Below are 22,499 nucleotides of genomic sequence, written 5' to 3'. Positions count from 1 at the left end.
TATAGATGTTGTAAAAGTAATTCCTATTAAGTGCAGATTGCACCAGATGACCTCTGAAGTATCATGTAACTGAAATTCTGTAATTATGTGATTTCCCTCTCTTCCTCTATCCCTTCTTTTCTCCTTACTCTGCCTTTTCTCTTGGTTCTCGATAGGCCTTTGTTGAAGACTGCCCCAAACTACCCATTAGGGAATATGACTAAAGGTAGAAATCATAGTAATTCTCTGTTAGATGTGAGAATGTTTATGTCTGGTTAAATAGAAGGATAGGAAGGATGTCTGTGGTAGATGCTCAAACAGATCATAGAATCACATATTTAGAGCTGAAGAAACCTTGGAGATTATGTAGTACCACACCCTCCTTTTACAGAGGAAGAAATATGCCCAGAGATGTTTCATATGAGAACTAAAGGAGAGAGCTAGATTCTAAGCTAGCTCTTTTGACTCTAAATCCAACACTTTCCACCGTACCACACTGCCTCCCTGAGTTTCTCCTGGTCCCTCTTACCCAAGATATTATTCTAACTCTCATGACACAGAGAGGAGAATGATACTATCTGGTTTAATTCATGGAGAATGAACTCATAGGATGTCCAGGGGAAAAAAAAGAAAGGTCTCTGAGAAGCCCTGTACCCTGTGACAAAAAGCTACTGGTTCTTGGTTATCTTTGATGTCATGTTGTTTGTCACCATCCACACAGCCTACCTAAATTTGAAAACAGATTAGAGCTATATGCTAAGTGAAAAGTATTAAACAAAGATAAGTAATGCGCAGGCAGGAAACTACAGAGATTAGATTGGAGTGACCCCGAATAGCTCCAGAATTTATGAATAAGCAGAAAAAAAAAGAGAAGAATGAGTGGTAGAAGGAATCCTACAAAAGTTGAAACAATACTTTGGCTTAAGACTCTCAGAAGAAATACCTTTCTGCTTGAAAGAGATATGGGGAACTAGGACAACAAAATGCAGAAAATGTCCCCAAGAGAACCCAGTCAAAGTTAATGTCTTGTTAACCAGGTGAGATAATTGTTCTGACAGTGAAAATGTCTCTCCTTAATTGGGAATGAACTCTCCTTGCCCTGGGTACTCATAGCTCCACTGTCATTGTATTAAGAATGATTTATTGATTCACAGTTAGTTTGTGCACCTTGGCTATACACTTGCACTTGGCCTTTCAAAAGACCTAGGCTGATAGAGAGACAGAGGGGAGGGGGTAAGAAACTTGAAGATTTACAGAAACTCAGATTGGGTTTCCTGGCAGGACTGATGTTCATCTGTTAGTGAACATTTGGGTGAAGATCAATGGAGGCAGAAACAAGGCGTATTGTCATTGGAGTATATTACAATCCATCTGGAAAAAAAGGAAGAAACAAATTATACCAAAGATCAAAAGTTTGATTATAAATGAAGGAATAGTATAACAATAATGGGGGGTGTTAAATTTTCTACAAGTCTGTTGGATTCTTTGTTTCTATCTCTGTCTGTGTCTCTCTGTGTCTCTCCCTGCTTCCTTTCCCACCACCCACCAAAAGCAGAGAAGCTAATGATTTCTTGGCTTGACTTAATGAGAATTTCCTTCTTCAAAAGGCAGAGGAACTAGGGGAAATTACTATTTTGGATGTGATTTTCACCAACAAGGAGGAACTGGTTGCTGAAGTCAAAATGAAAGAAAACTCAAAGAGAAGCAGCCATTCATTTCATCTTAAAATTTATGATAAAGGAAAACAAAGCCAGCAGGGTCCAGTATGTATTCCAGACTTTAGGAAAGCAGATTTTAAAGGGTTTAGAAAGATGAGTAAAATCCCATGGTCTAAAAATCTACAGGGGAATTCATTCCAGGAGATACAGGAAGCTTTCAAGAATGAAATTCTGAAAGCATAAAGATAAATTATTCTAGAGAGGAGGAAAGGAGGATGAATGTGTCCACGAGTCCAAAGTCAAGACAAATCCTTCAAGAGTAGTGTCAGGAGGTCTAAGCTCAGGATGAAAAGTGCTAACTCAAGTTGAAAGTATTGGATTTTTCTGTTTTATTTTTAGACATATTGGGGAAAAGGGATAACTCAAGAGGCAGTGGGTTTCTTTATATAAAGATTTTTAATCAATGCTTGGATTTCTGTTTAGGTAAGTGTATGCCTAGTTGGTTTCCCTCTCTGTTCAGATTCTGGGGTTCTTTTATGCTTTGACATTTTGGGAGGGGAAAGAATTGGGGTGGTGAGGAGTAGAAAGTGTTGGTCTGAATGCTCAAGGATCTCTCTGGTGGTGATGTGTTAAGTAGTAGAAGACTGACTGGAGTATTAGGAAGGTATTGTAGAAGCACAAGGGACCTCAACTTTGTCAATGATGGGGAGTCAAATTCAAGATTTTTCTCTTTTAACATATATCAGTGTCTTGGTGGAGGGTCAGGTGGTATTGGTAAAATTATAAATAGTCATGGTGATTATAGGTACTTGAGAAATAATAAATATATGAGAAAAAGTAAATAAAGATTTGCTTTTGTTATATAGAATATTTATATTTACATGTATAGTTTTCCATTATGTTTAATTAACACAAAGTACCAAACAAATACATACATACATACATACAGATATATACATAAAATGTGTGTGTGTGTGTGTGAGAGAGAGAGAGAGAGAGAGAGAAAGAGAGCTAGGTGGCATAATCAATATAACACCATACTTCGAGTTCGGAAGATCTGATTTCAAATCTTGCCTCAGTTAGCTGTGTGAACTTTGGCAAGACATTTAACCTCTCTCAGGTTCAGTTTCCTCATTGGTCAAATGAAACTAATAATAGCACCTTAACTCAGGTTTTTTTTTTATTATTTTGCAAACCATTAAGTTATAAATGCTAGCTGTTATTTCTATGTATTATGCCATCAAAATTAAGAGATATTTATTGAGCATATACTATATGCCGAGGCAGCTACTTGGCTCAGTGGAGAGAGCTCTGGGCCTAAAGTCAGGAAGACCTGAGTTCAAATATGGCTTCAGACACTTACTATCTGTGTGACTCTGGCAAGTCACTTAACCTCTGTTTGCCTTAGCTGACTGGAGAAGGAAATGGTAATGCCAAGAAAACTCCATGGACAGTATGGTTCATGGGATCATGAAGAGTTGGACACGACTAAACAACTGAACAACAACAGCAACTATATGCCTGTGCTGTGGAGGATACAAAGAATCAGAAGATATATTCCTTGCCCTCAAGGAGTTTATAATGTCAATGGGGATATTAGATAGCAGAGAAGGTAATCAGCATAAGATAGCTTATAAGACCCTGAGAAGGAGTGATAGAAATAATAAGTGCTATAGGAGCTCAAAGAAAGAGGAAATCTGATGAGGTGGACCAAATGTAAGATGAAATTTAATAAAGATATACATACCTACATGTCGGTATATATGTGTACATGTAATTCAATATTCTATATTAAATATGAATAAGTATAATATATTTACTATAAAACCTAATGATGACAGAATTAGTAATCCAATTTCTATCCAAGACACCTAGGCAGAGTGGAAAAAATATAAAAAAAGAATGGTAAGGTAGCTCAGTTCAAACTTCTATTCAAAATGGTATCCCTAATACACACAAGTCCACATATGTATGTGTGTATGTATATATATATATATATGTATATATATATATATGCACACATACATATGTGTATGTATAATCTTAAACTGTATTAAATATCAATGAGAAATCTAGGTTCCCAGAATGGGCCATACTCCCCCCTGGGGGGGGTGTTAGAACAATGGGGGAGGGAGGCCGTAGTAGTCTTGGGTGCAATTGGAGGCATTAAATAAAAATAAAGGTTAACCTAACCCAGAGGTGGGGAACCTGCAGTCTTGAGGCTACATGTAGCCTTGTAGGTTCTCAAGTGCAGCTCTTTGACTGAATCCAAACTTCACAGAACAAATTCCTAGGTTGTAGGTTCTCCACCCCTAACCTAACTTAATCCTAGGGGCTGAGTAATTTTTTTTAAAGGGGTCAATAGGCAAAATAAGTTTGGGAGCCAAACAGAAGCAATAAAATATAGTAGTTTAGTATTCAATTAACCAAAGGACACCAGCTACTGAGGTAAGGACTCCCTATTCCACAAAAAGTACTGAGGAAACTGGAAAGTAATTTGGCAGAAATTAGGTTTAGACAACATCTCACATCATACACCACGATAAGCTCCAAATGAATATATAACCCAGATATAGAAGGTCATATCATTAAAAAAAGAAAAGAGTAAGAGATAGCATTCACAAATATTCATGAGGTGGGGGGGGTTCTTGGCCAATCAAAGGATAAAAATGATAATAAAATTAAAAAATGGACAATTCTGATAACCTAAAATTGAAAAGTATAATTAATGCAGCTTGAATTAAAAGAGAAACAATTAGGGGAAAATTATTTTCAGTAAATTTCTCTAGTTAAGGTCTGATATACAAAGTATATAAGGAATTGATAGAAATATATGAGAACAAGAATAATCCTCCAAAAGATAAATGGACAAAGAATATGAATAAGCAGCTTTCAAGAGAAGAAACACAAGTTAACAATGACCCTATAAAATAATGCTCTAAATCACTAAAAAGAAGATAAATTGAAATTAAAACAACTCTGAGTTTCCATCTCACATCCATCTGATCAGAACTATTTTATATCCTTTGACCCACTGATATCACTATTAGGCATATAATCACAAAGAGGTAAAAGACAGAGGGAAAATATCCACATATGCAAAAATATTTATAGCAGTATTTTTGCTGTAACAAAGAACCAGAAGCAAAGCCAGTTCCCATCAATTGGGAAATAGTTGAATAAGTTATATTATATGAAGATATTGGAATATTAATTGTGTCAAAAGTATGAATTTAGAGGAACATGGTATGACTTGTATGAACTGATACACTAATGCAAAATGAAATGAAAAAAAAAAGCCAGAAGAACAATGCATGCAACAACTACAATAATGTTGTGAGAAATAATTCATTTGGACCCTTACTCTATTTCAATCAGTATTAATCAGTTTGATGTTCTACATAAATCATATAGGGATGAGTAGGTTCTTATAGCGGGCCTCAAACTTTAATATAATATTCACTACTTGTTTACCAAATCAGGAGGCTCACTTGCACAACACAAGAATGCTGACAAAGACATCTCCATCCCATTTTACTCAAATTCCATGTCAAAACCCAGCATGGGTAAGATGCCTTGATGCTTTGGAAAGTCTCCCAACTTATTAACTTATTCTTGTACCACCAGACCATTCTCTCTTGTCCAACATGAGCAGGTGATCATCTTATGACCATCTTTATGACTGCTTAGTCAGTGGAGAGGCCCCATGCTTCACCCAACCTATGACCCCCCTGCTAATATGTCATTTTTAGCCCTCAAGAGCAAAGTCTATCAACCAATGAGATTCTGTATTTTACAATATCTCTTTTGCATATTAGCGTATCAAACTTTATAAAAAACAAAGATTCTGGAAGAAGAGAGTATCTCAGATTGTGAGGAAGATCTGAGGTCCATTTCATTAGAGGGGACCATGGACCCTTTAATAAAGTGCCATTGGCTCAGATCTCTGCCTCAATCCCTTTTATTGTAGGTTGGACAATTTTAATCCCACAGTGTACAGGAAAACAACTTTGAAAGACTTAGGATCTCTGATCAATGAAAGAACCAAACATAACTTCAGATGACCTATCCTTCCCAGGATATTTCTCGTTTCTTGGCAAAGAAGTGATAGACTGGAGGTGTAGAATAAGACATATGTTATCAGACATGGCCCATGAGTGAATTTTGTTACAATTTCTATTTTGAGAGAAAGGTAGGGGTAGTGATGGTGGGGAAGAAAGAAGAAGGAGAAAAAGGAGAAGGGACGAAGAAGAAGAAGAAGAAGAAGAAAAGGAGGAGGAATAGGTAACAAATTAAACATCAAAAAACAGAAGCTCTGAAGGTGACATACATGAGGAGGGCAATTGTATTACTGTCATGTCCAATTTAAAATTGTAATGTGTGTTGAGGTGTATCAAGTTCACAAAAATAAAAAAAGAAAATGTTAAATTAAAAAAAAACTTAAGTACAACATACAGAAGGTGAGGCTAAACAGTAAGTCATCAGTGTGATATGGCAGCCAGATATAGTTGTGGGATCTTAGGATTCATTGAGAGGATTAATGTCAAGGACTAAGTTGGTTCCACTACACTCAGCTCTATTCAGACCACATCCACAGTATTTTGTTAAATTCTGGGTGACAAGAGAAAGCTTTGTGGAGTCTAGCTATGTCTCTAAGGAAGAGCAGGATTTAGATCACTGTGTCCAATTAATTTTGTTGCAAGTTTTATTTGTATGAAAGACTTAAATTCTATCCTCAGCCACCATAGTTTACTGCTCTTGTGTTTTTTTGTGTTTATTAAAAAAAGAGAGAACACTGGTTTATAAAGTATAACACCATAATAAGGAAGCATTTAGTCATTCTCAAGATATGCTGTTCATGATTTACAAGTGAGAACAAAGAACCCCCGAAAAAAAGAACCCCAAGGTCTCACTTAGAGGATGGCAAGGAAGGCAGAGTGCTTGGCATGTTGTCCCTTGTAGAAACTGGCAGAACTAAGAAGATATTTACAAAATAAGTCTGACATTATCAGATCACTAAATTGAAATGTTTTATGTCTAAACAAGAGTCCAAAGAATTAGTACTCTCTGACTGAGGCTAATCCTATTAGGATGAACCACATCAACAAGTTCCTTTGGTTCTTTTTCTAATCTCCAGAGAAGATTACTGAAGGAGGTGCATGGAGGATGTACTTTCCAAAAATATTAGTCCTCTCTGCTGCCTAATTGTGTATAGGATCCCACCCATTCTTTCTGCCCTCCTTCCACATCCTGGTTTGTTGATCAGTTGTTTGCTAGATTGCATAAGGTTTTGAGTGGGGAGCAAAAAAAATACCTTTAAGAGTAAAGAGGGACATGTCAGCAAAAATCTAAGAAACATTTCAAAACAATGGATTCTTCTTGGGGCTGGCTTCTGAATATACTCATACTGCTCCATGACTGGTTAGCTGAGACTAGAAGTGGCCATGTGTTTCTGGGTAACTCAGACAGAGAAAGCATTGATCATCATGAGGTTGCAGATCCTATCAGATTCCAAATTCCAGGCCTTGAACTGAACTCAGAGTTTTTGCTGTCTTCATCTAATGATTAGTCCTACTGTAAGTGTTGTACCCCAACACATGTATAGGGTACAACTATGGAGAACAAAATAAACTCAAACTGTATTTTTTAAAACGTTCAAGAGCAGCTTTGGCACTATTGGGGGTAGGGGCAGTTCAGTGGTCTAATAGGGAGGATGGTTTTCAGTGACCCTCTGAGAAACATAGAAAACTCATGAAATACTCAATCTTCCCCAGCAGACACATATGTAAACCGCTAGGATCAGAGGTCAATTCTCCAGGACCCAAATCATTTTGCTGAATAGAACTGAGTAAGTGGTTATTAGTGCCATCTGGTGGTTAAATATTTCTACTCTGTGCAGTTGAACAGATTAGGTCCATTGCTTTAGACTATATCCCATTCCCATTTTTCTTGTCCATGCCCTCCTTCTTTCACCTGCCTTACAAAGGAGGTCCACTCCAGTGTGTGGTGCTTTGGGGTTAATTAAAATGACTTATTTATTCATTTTCCTAAATCATTTCCAACTCTATTGTTCAAAACATAATTGGAAACATTGTTCAGGGGCCTGGATGGTCACTTTTCTCTCTGCACCAACCAATCAATTGGTCAGAAACAATATGGTGACAGAATGGGTGACATATCTTTTGGTGGGATGATACTATATTTAATTGGTACCTTCTGATTGTATATACATATGTGAAAGGACATGTCTGTGCTCTTTAGATACCAATTTCAAATTTAGAAACTGAAATTCCTAAGTTTGCAAATGTCTTGAATAACAGTTCATCTTTCTTGGGTGGTTTCAATATAATACATGCAAATGCATGGATAGATGAATAAGAATGTTCCTAGTATCTTGCTGTTTTAGTCCCTCTATGCTTACCAAGTTACATTTTGTATCGTAGTTATTTGTCTATTTTTTATGTTTCTCTTATTAAATTAGATTTTTATAATTTTATAAATTATAATAAATTTATTTATGATTAGATTTTTATAAACCAATATAGAATGAAATGAGCAGAAGAGAACAATTTATACAATAATGATAACACTTTAAAGACAACTTTGAAAGCTGCCAGAACTATGCTCAATACAATGACTATCCATGATTCCAGAAGATGATGAAACATACTATCTACCTCCTGACAGAGAGGTAGCAGATTTATGGTACAAAAAGACACACCCACATATTTATCTGTATAAAGAAACATATATGGAATATTTATATAAAGATATAGAGATATAAATATCTACATGTATATATAAATATATAATAATAATGTGTATATGTATATGTAAAAATAGAAATATCTATATATACATATAAAGATATATCAAATATATGTGTGTATACACACATATACATATAGATTTGCCAATAAAGGAATTTGTTTTGCTTGACTATCCATATTTATTACAAGAAATTGTTTTTCTTTTCTTTTCTTTTTCAATGGGATGGGGATGAGATAAAAAGAAAATAGATTTCTGTTAATTAAAAAAACACTTTAAAGTAGAGAGGTTATGGACTAAATATTGCATGCATTTTCACTGAGGTCACTTTATTATTTTACAGAATAGGTGTAATCTTGAAATGTTAAATTTAAATGTTAAAATAGTTAAAAGTTAAAACAAAACATGTCAATAAAACTTTAAAAAAGTTAAGACCTAAAATGCACCCCTCCCAAAATAAACTTTAAAGTACTCTTAAAAATTAATAAAATAAGGGCAGTTAGGCAGCACAGTGGATAGAGTACCAGCCCTGGAGACAGGAGGACCTGAATTCAAATTTAACCTCAGCTACTTACTAGCTGTGTGACCTGGGCAAGTTACTTAACCTCCATTGCCTAAGAAAAAAAAACAACAACAGCAAAACAACTCTTTGCAGTCTGTTATCTTTGGTAGTATCTGTAGATCCTTAAAGGGTAACAGAATCCTGCACAAGGTGTGGTCTTTGAAGTAGTACTGATTGGAGGGGGAGGGGAAGAGGAAGGAATGACTAAGCATTCTTTGGGTGACTCCTACCTACCCTTCTGTTTCTTTGTCTCCTAGCATCAATTACTGACCTAGGAGTCCAGAAAAGAGGTTTAGTCCTGTTGCTGTCTGTTACCTTAGACAACTAACTTCCCCTATCTCTACCTTAAATTCTTTAGCTATAAAATGAGGAGCTTGTACTAGATAATGTCTAAATTTCTTTTGTTTCTGGCAGTTTACAAATATCACTTTCTCTATATTTTTTGGTGTGGTCATAGTTGGTGGGGGCCTTTTTTGGGTCTTTACCTTGTCCTGTGCCGCCTCTGGGATCCAACTGCATAGATAAGAGACTGTCCCAGGGGCAGCTAGGTGGCGCAGTAGATAGAGCACTGGCCCTGAAGTCAGGAGGACCTGAGTTTAAATCCGGCCTCAGACCAAGCGCTTGACACGTACTAACTGTGTGACCTTGGGCAAGTCACTTAACCCTGATTGCCTCAGTAACCAAAAAAAAAAAAGAAAAAAAAAAGAGACTGTCCCAGTTAGGTGGTCAGCAGTTCCAGCTATATGGCCAATGGAAAGAAACTGTCCCCAACAATGCGATAAACCAACATAGAATGTCCACAATTGTTCCATTCCTCCCAAAAGCAGGTCCCTGGGGTCTTCCACATGGGTGTCTCCACCTTAGATGATTTGGCCATGCCCCAAACCCCTGTTACAGAAGTAAACTACAATTTGGTACCTTATTTCTGTCTTATGTTTACCAAAATCTGTTTTTATTTTTCATCCTCATATTTGAGCTTGTCAACATGCCTACGTGCCATCTGGTCCTGTTTATTGTTCAGGTTGGCAGATAATGAGATAAACAAAAATACTGTAAGAAACAAATAAATGGAAGCCTATTCCTTTCTCTTTTCCCCTCCTCCTCTCTACCCCATAGGAGGTTTTTCATTTCTATAAATGTGCACTGGAAGCCCCAGCAGCATTTCACTTTTAGAAGGGAATGGCCTTTTATGAGACTCATGAGATGTTTGGATAATCTCTCCTCTAGGCAGTTGGATCCCAGAGAAGCACATGAAGTGGGAGGGACAGGAGATGATAAAGACCAGAAAGGCTCCCAGTAACCCCTCAGCTAGATTATTGCAATAGTCTCCTAATTGATATCCATGTCTCAAGTTTCTCTGCACTTCAGGCTATCCTACTACTATTCTACTATACTATTGCCTAAGTAATTTTCCTTAAAAGCAGATACGACCTCATGACTTCCCCACTCAGTCAACACCAATGGCTTCCTATTAACTCTAAAATAAAATAGAAGCTCTTCTGTTTATCTTTTAATACCTTTTATAATCTAGCGCCAACCTATCTTTCCAGCCTTGATGGTATTATTCCTCTCTCCATACTCTTGATCTAGCTAAACTAGTCTTCTCCTTATCCCTCACATATGGCACTTCATTTCCCATCTTTATACTGTTGCACTGGCCATTCTAAATATATGGAATGTAGTCCCTTCTTAGCTCTGTATCACACAGTCCTTTTCTTTCTTCGGGATGCAGCTCAAACCTCATATTCTGCATGAAACCTAGTGCTAGTGTCCTCCTTCCCAAACAACCCTGGATTTAACTACTTTGTATATATTCATATTTATATTCTTCATATTTGTGCTGTTCATATTTATATATTTATTTGTTACATTAGACTGTAAGCTCCCTGAAAGTAGGAATTGTTCCATTATATTTGTATTGCCAGGACCTAGCACAATGCTTAGTATATAGTAGGCAATTAATAAATACTTATTGATTGACTGATTGAACAGAGGGGTATCAAAATTTTTCTCTGTTGGTGCATTCTTCAAAGAATCTTGTATGATTTTAACAAATGAATTGATGCTGCCTTGTTGAAGAACCTTTAAAGCAGCATTTTGTTCTGAATAAGTACAAAGTCACCTTGTATTCTTTGTATCTTTAGTTAATTGTGTGACTTTACATACCTGGTCAACTAGAGGACATGATGTGTTTGTGAAATTTTACCTTGATCATGGGTGCCCTTGATATGTGTGGACAGTATTCTCATAAAGATTTTGTAGAAATGAGAAAATAGGCATATAGGTTGGGTAGTTTTAAGACATTTTCTCAATTCTTTTTTTCAGTAATAATGTAGTCATTTTTCCAAGTGTTTTATAGCCTCTTCTCTTTTAGCCATTCAGTCCAATAAAAATTTATTAGCACCAACTTTATGTGAGTCATTGTGCTCGGCATTGGCAATACAAAGACAAAAATGAAACAGACCCTATTCATATAAGTTTACATTCTACTGGGGAAGGGGGCAGTATATACACAGAGAAGTAATTACAAAAATATGCAAAATAAGTTACAAGGTATTTTCATATATGAGAACACTAACAATTGAGAGGATTATAGGATCATAGGAAAGGCCTCTTGTAAGAGATAATACTTGAACTAAGCCTCAAAGGGAACTTAGGATTTCAGGAGGCAGATATGGGAAAATGCAGAATTCCAGACGTGGCACACATACTGTGCAATGGCATCTCCAAGGCTGAAATGTCGTGTATGAAGAATATAAAATAGCTTGGTTTGACTAGAATACAGAGCGAGTAAGAGGAAGTAATGGAAAATTAGTCTAGAAAGATAGTCTGGAGATAGACTGTAGACATTAAATGACAAACAGGAGAATTTATATTCCTAATGGGGAAAATAGTTCTTGCCCTTAAAAAGGCAACATCTCAATCTCACTGGTCCTTTCATACCTCTCTGTTCTCTCATCCTATCACTCTGACCCAATAGTTTACTTGTTCTACTATGTACTCTCCTGTGTCCTCACACATCCTTGTCTGACCATCTCCCCCATCTCACTGGTCCTCAGCTCAAAATTACTGTCTCTTTTTAGCCTAGACTCTTGAGCTGGTGAATGCCATGAGAGCAACTTTTATAATCATACTGACTCATTCAACTACTAATTCATGCTGTTTAATATGAGTCCTCACTGCTATACTAGAAAATGTTTTTTCTTCCTTGATTAACTATCTTACTCCCCTCAGCTAATGTTCCAAACTGTCTCAATATCTCCTTCAACTCCCTTGAAAATATCCTTGCTTTACTGACAAAACAGAGGCCATCTGTTATGAGCACTCTCTTTTCCACCACTTCATACTTCAAAATTGCTCTACATCTTCACAGACTCTTTCCTTCCTTCCTCTTGCCTCTCAGGAGGAGGTGGACATTTTGTTTGCTAAGGCAAGTCCTTCTATATGTATCCTCGATCCCATGTCCTCCCATCAATTCTAGAAGCTTGCACATAGATCATTCATTTCATCTGCCCTCAATAAAAATATGGAAGTTGGATGGGTGTGAGATCACAAAGAAGTTTTGTTTAGGGCGTGTGAGTTCACTTACTTCTATCCTCCTTGCAATCTGGCTTCCAGTCCCACCACTCAAATGAAACTTGTCTCTCCAATGTATTACTAATACTCTCTAACCTTGTAAATCATCTGATCTTTTCTAAATCAATCTTTATTCTCCTTGAACCCCTTGCATATCTTCACAATACTCTTACTTCTTCTAAGTGTTCTTTCCTGGATCATCACTCATCTTTTGCCAGCATACGTTGGATTTTCCTCAGGGCTCTGTCCTGGGGCCTTTTCTATCAATAAATGTTCTCTTGGAAGACTCATTAATTTACATGAGTTCAAAAGCACATAGTTGATTCCCAAATTTACATATCCAGTTCTATTTTTTTTCTCTTAAATACCAGTCATAAATTATCAACTGCCTGCTAGATATTTCTATTTGGATGTCCTATAGACATCTTAAATTCAACATGCTCCAAACACAACTTCTTTATTATTTCACACCCACCCAAATTCCTTATGTCTGTGAAGAGCAGCACCACGTTCCTAATTAAATAGTTTCATCACCTTGGAATCACCTTTGACTTTTCCCTTTCCCTCATTCATCATACCCAATCAGTCACCAGTTTTTATTAATTCTGCTTCCACAACATCTATCTAAGGTGCCATTGGTTTTGTTTATTCAAAACCTTCCTTATTAATATGATTAAATTTATTTGATTTATGTAATCAAGTCTATCCCTTGTATGGTTCTGAAATGTTCCTTTCTACATTTGAAAGATAATGTGTTTCTTGTTCCTTTAATTTGTTTTGATATCATGCTTTATATCTAAGTCATGTATTCATTAGGAACTTATCTTAGTACATTCATTCCCAGCCCTTGTCATTCAACAAATGACATTTAGGCATAGAAATGTTAACTGGTTTATCCAAAATCACACAAGTAGTAAATAACTAGCAAGATCAGTATTTCCATCCAGATATTCTGATTCCAAATTCAGAATGCTTCACATTATGCCATACCTTGGACCTTGGAAACCAAAGATGTGACGAAATAAATGAAGGGGCTTTGAAATAAATGTGGATTCATAAAGGAAAGAACGAACTGTAAAGCAGGACCAGCTTGGGAGAACTTCAACAGAGATTGTGGACTAATAAAGTGGGGAAGTTTAATTTAGTAACATTCTGTGAACTGACCCCCATAGAAGACTATGTTATGTTCTAGTGGCTGTGAAGAAAGCCAATTTTAATCAGGGTTTCAGGTATGACCATGGGGAGGGAACAGAAAGAATATTGCTTCCTGATTGCACAAGAGGGCTAAAAGAAATCACTCTAGCTTTAGGCTGAGATGAGAAAAAAATGCAGTAAAAAGTATGGTTAAAGTCTGTATACTATGTGAACTTGTGTCCAACTAAATTGAGAAGAGACAATAGGTGGTGCAGTAGATAGAGTGCTGGCCCTGGAGTCTGGAAGATGAGCCTTCCTGAGTTCAGACCTCACCTCAGACACTTAATAGCTGTATGACCTTGGACAAGTCACTTTACCGTATTTACCTTAGTTCCTCATCTGTAAAATGAGCTAAAGAAGGAAATAGTAAACCACTCCAGTATCTTTGCCAAGAAAACACCAAATGGGGTGATGAAGAGTCAGGCAAGACTGAAATGACTTAACAGCAACTACAGAGTTCATCTAACTTACAGATAACTTGCACATAGCTAGCTTTCAACTGAAGTAAAATAGTACATGCTTGTCTTAGGGAACAAGATTAAAGAAGAGCCAGTGGGAGGGACATTTGCAGAAAAAGTCTGTGGCTGGAGGACAAACTCCTGATCCCCTGGGTGGCAGTGACAAAGAGTTCCATAAATGAAGATAAATCTGGCAGTTGAGCTTTTGTTTGTTGGCTGCATCACAGTGTAAGAGTGGAGGTCAATCGGTTAAATCAAAACTATCACCTCTACCTTATTTAAAGTGTCAAGTTGCTAACCCTGAGCTAGCTATCAGGTGAGAACATATCTTGACTGTTCACTCGGTGTGAATGAGGCCTGGACACCTGCCTAGGTGAGACAAGAAATCTGTTCAGATTGGCTCGTATCCTCTGAGGCCTATGTGAAAACGTGAGCTAGTTAGAGAAGTCAAGTGCCTGTCAATAGAGAGGAGTTCCAACTAAGGCCCTGACAGGGAAGTATAGAGCCATGGACCTCAGCTTCAGTTTCAGTCTCCACCTCCCTCCCTCCCCCATGTTGGCAAGAGCCTTGTAAACTTTGAAGGGTCTGGAGGATTAAGACTTTTTTTTTTAATTTTCTCCAGAATCCTGGAAGGGTCCCCAGAATGGCTGATAAAAGTCTTTGCTTTAAAACCGAAGGACAGAGTAGAATGAATAAGGAAAGCAGGCTCAAAGCTTTTCTAAGAACCTAGAAGAAAAGCTACATCACAACAAAGTAAACCTTTTGAGGACTACAGCAAAGGGATTTCTAGAATCCAGGAGTTGATCTTTTGCCACATATGTTGTCTAAGCTTAAGCCCGCATTGACCTGTACTTCTATGTACTGGTGGGAGAGTGTCATGGACTTGTAGGGGGAATGTTTATAACAACTGTGCCAACTAAACTACCTTAGTAACTACTCCTTTCCAAAAGTTAATTAGGTCTGACTGACCTACTAGTAATTAGTGATCGTAATTAGTAATCAGGGTGGAAAGCTTGGTGGGAACTTGTGAACTATAGCATTAGAACTATACCTTTTTCCCTCCCCCCCAATAACCTTAAAAGTCTGAAAGGAGGGCAGCTGGGTGGCGCAGTGGATAGAGCACCGGCCCTGGATTCCGGAGGACCTGAGTTCAAATCCGGCCTGAGACACATAACACTTAACTAGCTGTGTGACCCTGGGCAAGTCACTTAACCCCATTGCCTAGTCAAAAAACAAAACAAAACAAAACAAACAAAAAAAAACCAAACAAACACAAAAACAAAAAAAAACGTCTGAAAGGATGTAGTGATCACACTCTAGGAGTGAGAGTTGGGGTAGTCACTTTAGAGAATGTGCAGGCCCAGCATAGGACCTTAGTGAGCTCAGGTTCTTATTCTAGTTACATTTTTTTTTTTGTAGAATTAAGCTCTCAGGAACAGTGAAGCTATGGAAATAACAGAAATAAGAAGACAAAGAAATTCCATCACTGGAGAGGGATATATTTTTATTTGATGTTTGTTCACTGCTTCTGAATAACTCTAATTTTCAATCTCTATCTGTTCCTCCCATGCTACCTACACTTATGTGTTATGCTTTAAAAACTCAATACAAAGTAACTGTGTAGTGTATAAAATATTTGAGTCTACCTACCAAGAAAAATAGGAGCTGTATGAATACAACTACACAATGTTCTTAAAAATTTAATAAATTGATAACTATTAATTGATCATGATTTGCATGTGCCATATAATAAAAATGGCATTATTACCTAAATTAATTTACTTATTTAGTGCCATACCAAACTATGAAAGAGCTAGAAAAAAATAAAATTTAGCTGGAAGAACACAAAGTCAAAATTCTAAAGGGAAATAATTTTTAAAAAATGAAAAGGAAGGGGACCTCACAGTGCCATATTTCAACCTATTCTGTAATGAAATAATTATCAATATTATTTGGTACAGTCTAAAAACAGGGAAGCCAATCAGTAGAACAGGCTAGATACACAACACTCAGAAGCAAAATAACATAATTTTTGATAGACCCCAAAACATCAACTTTGGTAAGGACTCACTATTTAGATGAAAATTTCTGAGAAAATTGGAAAGCAGTCAGGGAGATAGTAGATTTAGACCAATACCTCACATCATATACCAAATAAGCTCTAAATGGGTAAATGACCTAGATAGTAAAGTTCATATTATAAACAAACTACAGGAGCCAGGGAAAAATAGCTTTTACAGCTATAGATAGGGGAAGAATTCATGATCAGACAAAGAACAGAGAGGATCCTATAAGATAAAATGCACATGTAAAATGTGAAAAGTTTTTTTTTTTCACACACACAGATTATTGCCAATAAAATTAAATGGGAAACTGTTAATTGGGGGGGGATCTTTGCAGAAAATTTTTATAGTAAGCTCTTAAAAATGCTTATTGATTAGCTGACAAATTTTAGTATATAAAGGTAATGAAATTGCTCCATAAGAAATAACGAAAGGGAAGCTTCAGAGAATTCTGGGAAGACTTTTACAAGCTGATACATGGAGTAGTGAGAAGCAGGAGAACAGTTTATACAGTAACAATACTGTAAAGAAAAAAAAACTGAAAAATTTAAGATCTCTGATCAATGTCCAACAATGACTCCAGAGGACTGATGAAGCATGCTGCCCATCTTTAAACATCGTAGTAATGGACTCAATGAAACAAATGGCCATTTTTGGACATGATAAATGTGTGGATTCATTTATATTGATTAGTCAACAATTTAAGACCCAACAATTAAGCACCTATTATATTGAGGATTCAAAGAAAGGTAAAAACAGTTCCTGACCTCAAAGGCAATCTAATGGGGAGGGGGGAGGGAATACTACATGTAAACAACTGTATGTACAAATAAGATATATACAGGGTTAATTGGAGATAATCTCAAAGCAAGGTGCTAGCATTAAGTAGGACTGGGAAAGGCTTCTTGCAGATGGTAGGATTTTAGCTGAGGAAGCCGGTGAAGCCAAGAGGCAGAGATGAGGAGGGTGAGAATTCTAGACATGGGGAACAGCCAGTGAAAATATGCAGAGTCAGGAGATGGAGTTTATTTTTCAGGAGACAAGTCACTGGATCACAGAGTTTGTGGGAGTAAGGGTAGGATAAGGTGTAAGAACACTGGAAAGGGGAGGGGGAGCAGGTTATGAAGGGCTTTGAATGCCAGAGTATTTTATATTTGATCCTAGAGAAGATAGGGAGTCATTGGAGTTTATTGAGTGGAGGGGGGTGTCATGTTTAGACTTGGGCTTTAGGAAGATCACTTTTAGAGTTTACTAAAGGACACACTGGAATGTGGGGAGGGGTATGGGAAACTTGTGACATGGAGACCAACAAGCAGGCTATTGCATAGTTCAGACATGAGGTGATGATGGCTTGTTCCATGGTTGGCAGTGTTAGAGATGAAAAAGGAGTATAAGTAAGATATATAAAAAGATAAAATCAACAGGCCTTGGGAAGAAATAGAATTTTGGGAGCAGGGTACGAGAGAATGAAAAGTCAAGGATGATACCTAAGTTGAAATCCTAGATAACTGGGAGGATAGAGGCACCCCCAACAGCAATATGGAAGTTTGGAAAAAGGGAAAGGGTTTTTTTGGGGGGGGGCATAACAAATTCAGTTTTGGACATGCTGAATTTAGGATGTCTATAGAACATCCAATTCAAGAAGTCCGGGGTTTAAAACCATGCTTTGCATATCCCAGGCATTTAGATATTTCCTCAATTAAATTAATAAGAGAGGTACCCCAATGTGGCAGTTAGAGAACTAGACTGGGTAAGGAACACTTGGTTTACCTCTGACTTAGTTGTCACAAACTCCCGGTGCCCCAAGTATCTTTCCAAGATTATCAGTTGCAGAATATTTTCTGAGCTACATTGGTGGAGGGAGGTTTTATACAAGGAGTTCCACATACTGATGAAATTACAGGTTTGGCCTCCCTTTCTTTCCTCCCCAAAGTTATTTGTTCTGAAGAGAATAGAGAAAAAAATGAGTTAAGAAGACTTGTACAGCTGAAGCCTAGAAATGACAAAGAGGGTTTCTGTCAGAGTGGGGCACAGAAGAATCCTAGGTCTCCAAGAATTTGGGTTAGAGGGTCATAATGTTTGAAGTAGTCAGGAGATTGGAAGAATGACCTGTTTTTTTCAGGGACAAAGAGAATTTAGACAGGGAGCTTCAGAGTAGACTGGAGAAAAACCAGGATAGAAAACAGATTTACAGAGTAAAGCAGGAGGAAAAAAAATCTAAGAGTTATCTCTATTTCATTATTACTCCAAGATTTATTTTGTTTGGGATTACAGTTGATACTGAGCAACAGGGCAAGAAGTCTCTGTGCAGGAGCAAACAAAATGAGTTTTATAGCTGCCTTAGTCTGTTGAATGTGGAAACCATTCTCCCATTGCAAATCCTTTCCCCTGTCTTTCTTTCTCCCAAGGATTCTATCTCTTCTCAAGACTATTATTCCATGGAAAGGGTACAAATATCCTCAGGGCAATAGGTGGAAATATTAATGAGACTAAGGTATTGGTTGCTGCCAAAGGCTTTCTGTCCCAGTGAGGACAATGACCAGACGTAAAGTGTGAATAACTGGACACATTTAGTGCTGATTTTATTTTTTGAGTAGATATTTAGTGTTTATTTTTCATTGCTACAATTTGGAGGCAGACATCTTGCCTCTGCTGCTTATCACCAATAGGATCTTTGACAAAGTACTTCACCTTTCTAGGCCTTTGTTTCCTTATGAATCAATCAACAAGCAATTATTAAACATTTACTATGTACTACGAGCTATATTAGATACTGAGAATATAGAGATTAAAAAATGAAATAGTCTCCACCCTCAAGGAGCTCAGGAAAACATGTTCACATATAAATAAAATGAGGTTGAAATTCCAAATTCTCTTCCAGCTAAAAATCCTCCAATTATTACCATCAATCAATCTTTGTATATGTAATAAAATAGTTTGCTACAGGCTATACAACTGACCTGAGTGTGATTTTGCAGATGACTCATTGAATAGAAAGTATATGTCACAATGCAACTCACATATATACACACTGGCGTGCATATAGATTCTTACACACACCTAGGTATTGACAATTTCTTTCTTCCTGTATAGGGGCAGCTAGGTGGCACGGGTGGGTAGAGCACCAGACCTTGAGTGAGGAAAACTCATCTTCCTGAGTTCAAATCTGGCCTTAGTCACTTCCTAGCTATGTGACCCTGGCCAAGCTACTTAACCCTTTTTGCCTCAGTCTCTTCCTCTGAAAAATGAACTGGAGAAGGAAATGGCAAGCCACTCCAGTATTTCTGCCAAGAAAACTTGGGAATGGGGTCACGAAGAGTCAGACACAAGTGAAACAACCATACATTTTCCTTATGGAAATTCTTTTGAACTGATGGAAGTACTAGTAGGATTTAAAATAATAAATATGCCAGGTGCTGGGATAAAAAGACATAAACAAAACATTCCTTGTTCTCAAAGAGATTGCATTCTATTGTTGTTCTCATACATGAGTGAGACAATTTCTACTAGTTTTGCTTGAGTCTACAGTTGCTGCTTCTCCCACTAGGCTAAAGTTAAGGTGGAAACAAGTTTCAGAACTTCCCTTTTTCTCTTTCTGCTAACTTTTGTCCTACAGTGGGAGTCAGTCACAATAACCCACTTTTGCTCAAGTCTTAGAATCCAGGCTGCTGCCCTGGAGAATGTTTCCTGATCAGATACAGTCACAGCCCATTTACTAAATTTGGGGTATGTGGCTGGTGTGTCGGTATATGATCTGTCCCTCTATAACCCACTTAAGACAACTGGAGCAGACAGACAGTACCCCGAATGCATGTGCATTGTGCCTCAGGAAAGTAAGAATGCTGGTTATAGAAAATGGTTAATGCTAGGGGCAGAAAAGGGAGAAAAGGATGTAAATCCACTTCTACAAATCAGTTAAAATAGAAAACCAAAAGACAGAAATGCAATTTTAAAAGGTATCTTCTAACTCCAAAAAAGTAAGCACTAATAACAAGTAGATTTTGAAACCTTAAAAACTTTAGAAGCCAGATCTGACCATACAAGGATATTTGTTGCACATGTGAGATAGCCAGTGAGAAAAGGGAATATTGTCTATTATCCATTATCTGAATAGAGGGTTATTCAAAGCAAACCTTGAGTTTCAGTATTTATTTTGCCTCTACTCTCTCTCGTTGCCTTAATCTCTCTAAATAAGATTATTATTTTTTTCTTTATAACTTTACTGGGATGTGGAAAAGAAGGCATTTTAAAGCAAAATGTTTTGCTTTCCTGTTATGTTTTTGTGCCTTAGGTAAGGTTTGAAAATTGTGCCCTCATGTGTATAACTGTTTGTCCACTGGAGGCTTTGAGCCTCCTTTCTTTGTAAAACACTCAGCTTGATTTATCACAAACACATACCTAGATACTGATAGTGTTATTTTAAAGTATTATGTATTTGTAAAAAAAAAACAATATTAGAAAAGTCTCTTATTGTATCCCCTGTGCCCTAGGCAGCTTCCTAAATTGCCTACCCCTGGTCTGGACTCCACTCAATTGCATTTCTACCCCTTAGGAGATGTGGAATCCAGCAACTTTGTGAAAATAACTCTATTTCAGACACAAGAGTCAAGAGAAAGAAATCTTTTCTTGTTTGAAATCCTAAAAAGTGACTAATATTGTAAGTATTGTGACTCATTAGACTCAGATTTAGCTGGAAAAGCTCTACTCCTAAGCTTAACATCTTTTCTCATTCTTCTCTAATTTTTCTTTTTTTATTCATTGGTAATGCAACTTTGATGTAGCTGTCTTGTCACAGAGAAATGGTAACCAGTGTCTTATGGTGTCAAGGTTTCAGAGGAGCAGTGGCTCCTTTTTTATACTTGAGCAATGGGCCTCTGAAGAAATGAAATTGAGGATCACCCAAAGGGCATGGTAGATATGAATAGGTTATAAATCACTTATTATACATTTTAAACAAGGAATTATGCAGAAGTAGGGAAGTCATCAAAGAAATGTAAGATCAAACCAGATGGGCACATCTGGCACGAGCAAGGGATAATTGGTAGAGAGTCAGGAGGCCCCTGGCATGTTGGATGGACCCTCAAGGTTGAACTTATGGAAGGATGTGGAAAAGGGTTGTCTGAGATGAGAAGGCATGAGTGAATAGGTTTATGATATGTTTGGAGAAAATAACCCATATAGGATTACTGAAGTAGCTAGTTGGCACAGTAGATAAAGCGCTGGGCCTAAAGTCAGAAAGATCTGAGTTCAATTCTACCCTCTGATACTTAATAGCTGTGTGACCCTAAGCAAATCACTTAACCTGTTCTGCCTCAATTTCCTCAACTGTAAAATGGGGATAATAAAAGCACCTACCTCACAGAGTTGCAAAGATCAAATGAAATAATATTTGTAAAGTACTTAGCACACTGCCTAACACATAGTAGGTGTTTAATAAATCTTTATTTCTTTCCTTCCTTCACATAAATGAACACAGATTCAAAGGAATATTGGTAACTAATAGGGAGAGGGGAAATTATGGTTTGATTCCATAATACAAATAAACATACAAAAATATGCATATAATATATAGATGTATATATTTATATATGTATATGATGCATATATCATATATAGGTATATGTATATTTATATATGTATATATGAGATAAATTATTATTAAATAACCAATTATTGGGGAGATCCAGGGTTTTTTCCCATTCTATCTCCTCATTCTCAGTTGGGTCAAATCAGCCTCTGAAGGATATTGGCGATAATAAGATTGGATTAAATTTCGCTTCAATCTTGTTCAGACCCCATCCAAGTGGGGAAGCCCATTGTGTTCTACTCAGGCTTGGGTGTGGGGTAGATTAGAAGCAGGGGATACTTTAGGAGGAAAGTGATCAAAGTCACATTAAATGGGTCCACCTCTCATTATAGTATTCATTCTTCAGGAACACCCACTCTTCCAGGGGCATGTAAGTATTGAATGGGTTCCATGATGGGTTTTTGGCATTTGAGAGTGCCACTGACCCCTTTAATTAATTATCCAGAAACTATGTCTCTAGAATTTTTATACATCACATGTTAGATAAATAGGTAGATAGATAGATAGATATACATGCATATGTGTATTATGTTGGGAGAAATGGTAGCAGTAGTATCTAGAAAACTGGTTTTGAAGCTGGGAAAATGTGAGTTTAATTCCTTCCTTTTACATATAACATCTGTGTAACTCTGGACAAGTCACTTAACTTCTCAC

The 22,499-nt window shown here is 37.0% G+C and overlaps 1 protein-coding gene across 3 annotated transcripts in view; it reads right to left on the bottom strand.

Annotated features, from left to right (window-relative positions):
• The window catches only part of SHISA6 (shisa family member 6), a 457,435-nt gene that overhangs the window by 119,325 nt on the left and 315,611 nt on the right, over nucleotides 1–22,499 (bottom strand). The window contains exon 5 of one of the 3 annotated variants that reach the window (XM_027850213.1): nucleotides 13,780–13,806. The exons of the other annotated variants lie outside the window; for them this stretch is intronic. Coding sequence (XP_027706014.1) covers nucleotides 13,780–13,806 — 27 coding nt within the window. The remainder of the gene's footprint in view (nucleotides 1–13,779; nucleotides 13,807–22,499) is intronic. 3 annotated transcript variants of the gene reach the window in all.

The sequence above is a fragment of the Vombatus ursinus genome, unplaced genomic scaffold (genome assembly GCF_900497805.2).
Source record: "Vombatus ursinus unplaced genomic scaffold, bare-nosed wombat genome assembly UNPS02008996.1, whole genome shotgun sequence".
Classification (NCBI taxonomy): domain Eukaryota; kingdom Metazoa; phylum Chordata; class Mammalia; order Diprotodontia; family Vombatidae; genus Vombatus; species Vombatus ursinus.
The sequence above is the reverse complement of the archived record's forward strand: the minus strand, read 5'-3'. Positions and strand labels throughout refer to the sequence as shown.